This window comes from Myotis brandtii, unplaced genomic scaffold, assembly GCF_000412655.1.
Source record: "Myotis brandtii unplaced genomic scaffold, ASM41265v1 Scaffold52011, whole genome shotgun sequence".
Lineage (NCBI taxonomy): Eukaryota > Metazoa > Chordata > Mammalia > Chiroptera > Vespertilionidae > Myotis > Myotis brandtii.
Genome location: NW_005351463.1, coordinates 1 through 1,681, shown reverse-complemented (window position 1 = coordinate 1,681; position 1,681 = coordinate 1). Strand labels below are relative to the sequence as shown.

The 1,681-nt window shown below is 61.6% G+C and overlaps 1 protein-coding gene across 1 annotated transcript; it reads left to right on the top strand.

Moving 5' to 3' along the window:
- Nucleotides 1-664: 664 nt before the first annotated feature.
- On the top strand, nt 665-1,106 carry LOC102241163 (V-set and transmembrane domain-containing protein 4-like; the record flags this gene model as incomplete). The annotated part of the gene is made up of 1 exon (XM_005853102.2): nt 665-1,106. A coding segment is annotated over one exon (442 nt), but the record flags the coding sequence as incomplete, so codon positions are not given.
- Nucleotides 1,107-1,681: the final 575 nt, after the last annotated feature.

The following is a 1,681-nucleotide window of genomic DNA, read 5'->3' as shown; positions in this document are numbered from 1 at the left end:
GCTGGGCCTCCTGTGTCTCTGGTTCTGCTGCAGAGGCAGCGCCGCCCGTGGCTCCAGGGCAGCCCAGTGGTCGCCCTGCACAATCCGGAAAGGCCGCTCTTGGGGGTCTAAGAAGGAGCCAAAGACACCAAGTAGGCGGGGCCTGAGTCTGGAGCGAGCGTTTTTTGGGGGGGGATTGGGAGTTTCTCTCATCCCCTGTTCCTGGTTTGGTCTTTTTCCTACACTTTGGCTCTGAGTTGAGTCCAAGAGACTTAGAGCCGGAAACGGAGAAGCCAGTGGCTGTAGCTGCGGGCGCTGGTCTAACACTGTGGGTGCTGCTGGCGGCCTGGTGACAGCGGGAGCAGCTGAACCAGGGACGGTGCCCCGAGGCCGGCAGCGAATGGGTCCAAGCAGCTTGGGGAGGTGGCTGGACATTTTTAAGAGATTCTAAAAATCCAAATTCTATGTGAAAAATTCTAAATGTTACACATCAGCAACTAATTAAATAAAATGAAAAAATACATGGGCTCCCACAGAGGCTCCCCCAAAAGGAGCCCCGCCCCCTGAGCCGAGGGAGCAGGGAGGGTGGGCAGCCACTCCTGCAGCTCCCGCCCGGAGTGAAGGGCGCTGTGTCCCCTGTGGAGGCCAGGGCCTTCCTCACCGTCCTCTTCCTTTCTCTCTGCAGACATCTGTGGGGCCCTCAACGTGACTGTGTCCCCGGGGCCCGTGGCTGACTTCCTGGAGGGGGACAACGCCACTCTCCTCTGCCACGTCTCCCAGAAGAGGTGGGGGAACAGCTTGCTGGCCGTGCGCTGGTTCTTTGGGCGCCCCAACTCCAAGGTGGCCTTGATGGTGAGGAGGAGCAAGCACGGGGCGGTGAAGTACTACGGGAAGTTCCACAACAGCTCCTACCAGCAGCGGCTGCGCCTCCGGGAGCAGAGGCAAGGGAGGCTCCACAATTACTCGCTCTCTGTTCTGACCCTGCGGCCAGCGGATCAAGGGCACTATGTCTGCAAAGTCCAGGAAATCATCCAGCAAAGGAAAGGGTGGACGATCTTGTCCAACAGCTCCTCAGAGACAGAACTGAGAGGTAAGCACTTCCGCCTCCTGGAGAGGCGCGGGAACAGGTCCGCGGTCCTCTCAGGGCCAGGCAGGGCCTCGGGGGCTCTGCTGGCCCATCTCAGCCTCAGGGCCTCGCCCCAGGGACACATCTCAGCCTCAGGGCCTCGCCACAGGGACACATCTCAGCCTCAGGGCCTCGCCCCAGGGACACATCTCAGCCTCAGGGCCTCGCCACAGGAGCCAGGCGGGGTGAGGCAGGTCTCTCTGTAGATGCGGGGCTGAGCTGTATGCAGACAAGGAAGCAAGCACAGGAAGGAGCCAGAGCCTGGCCCCGTGCAGCCCAGCCACCCTCTGAGCACAGCCTCCTTCACATTTGAAAGATGGGACTGGTGGACGCCTGGCCTGCGCTCAGCGTGGCTGCTTTGGCCGTGGGCCAGGCATCCCAGGGGGAGGCAGCAGTGGGAGGTCCCCGGTCAGTTCAGGCCTTGGGGCGGGGAGACTGGTGGCTCTGATCCGTTCCCCAAAGGAACTGCTCCAAGGCTCAGGCTGCAGGGCTCCTGAGAAAGTCACGGACGGTGGGCAAAGGACAGCGTAGCCCTCCCTTCCGGAGACGGATGGGAGGTGTGGCCACATTCCGGAA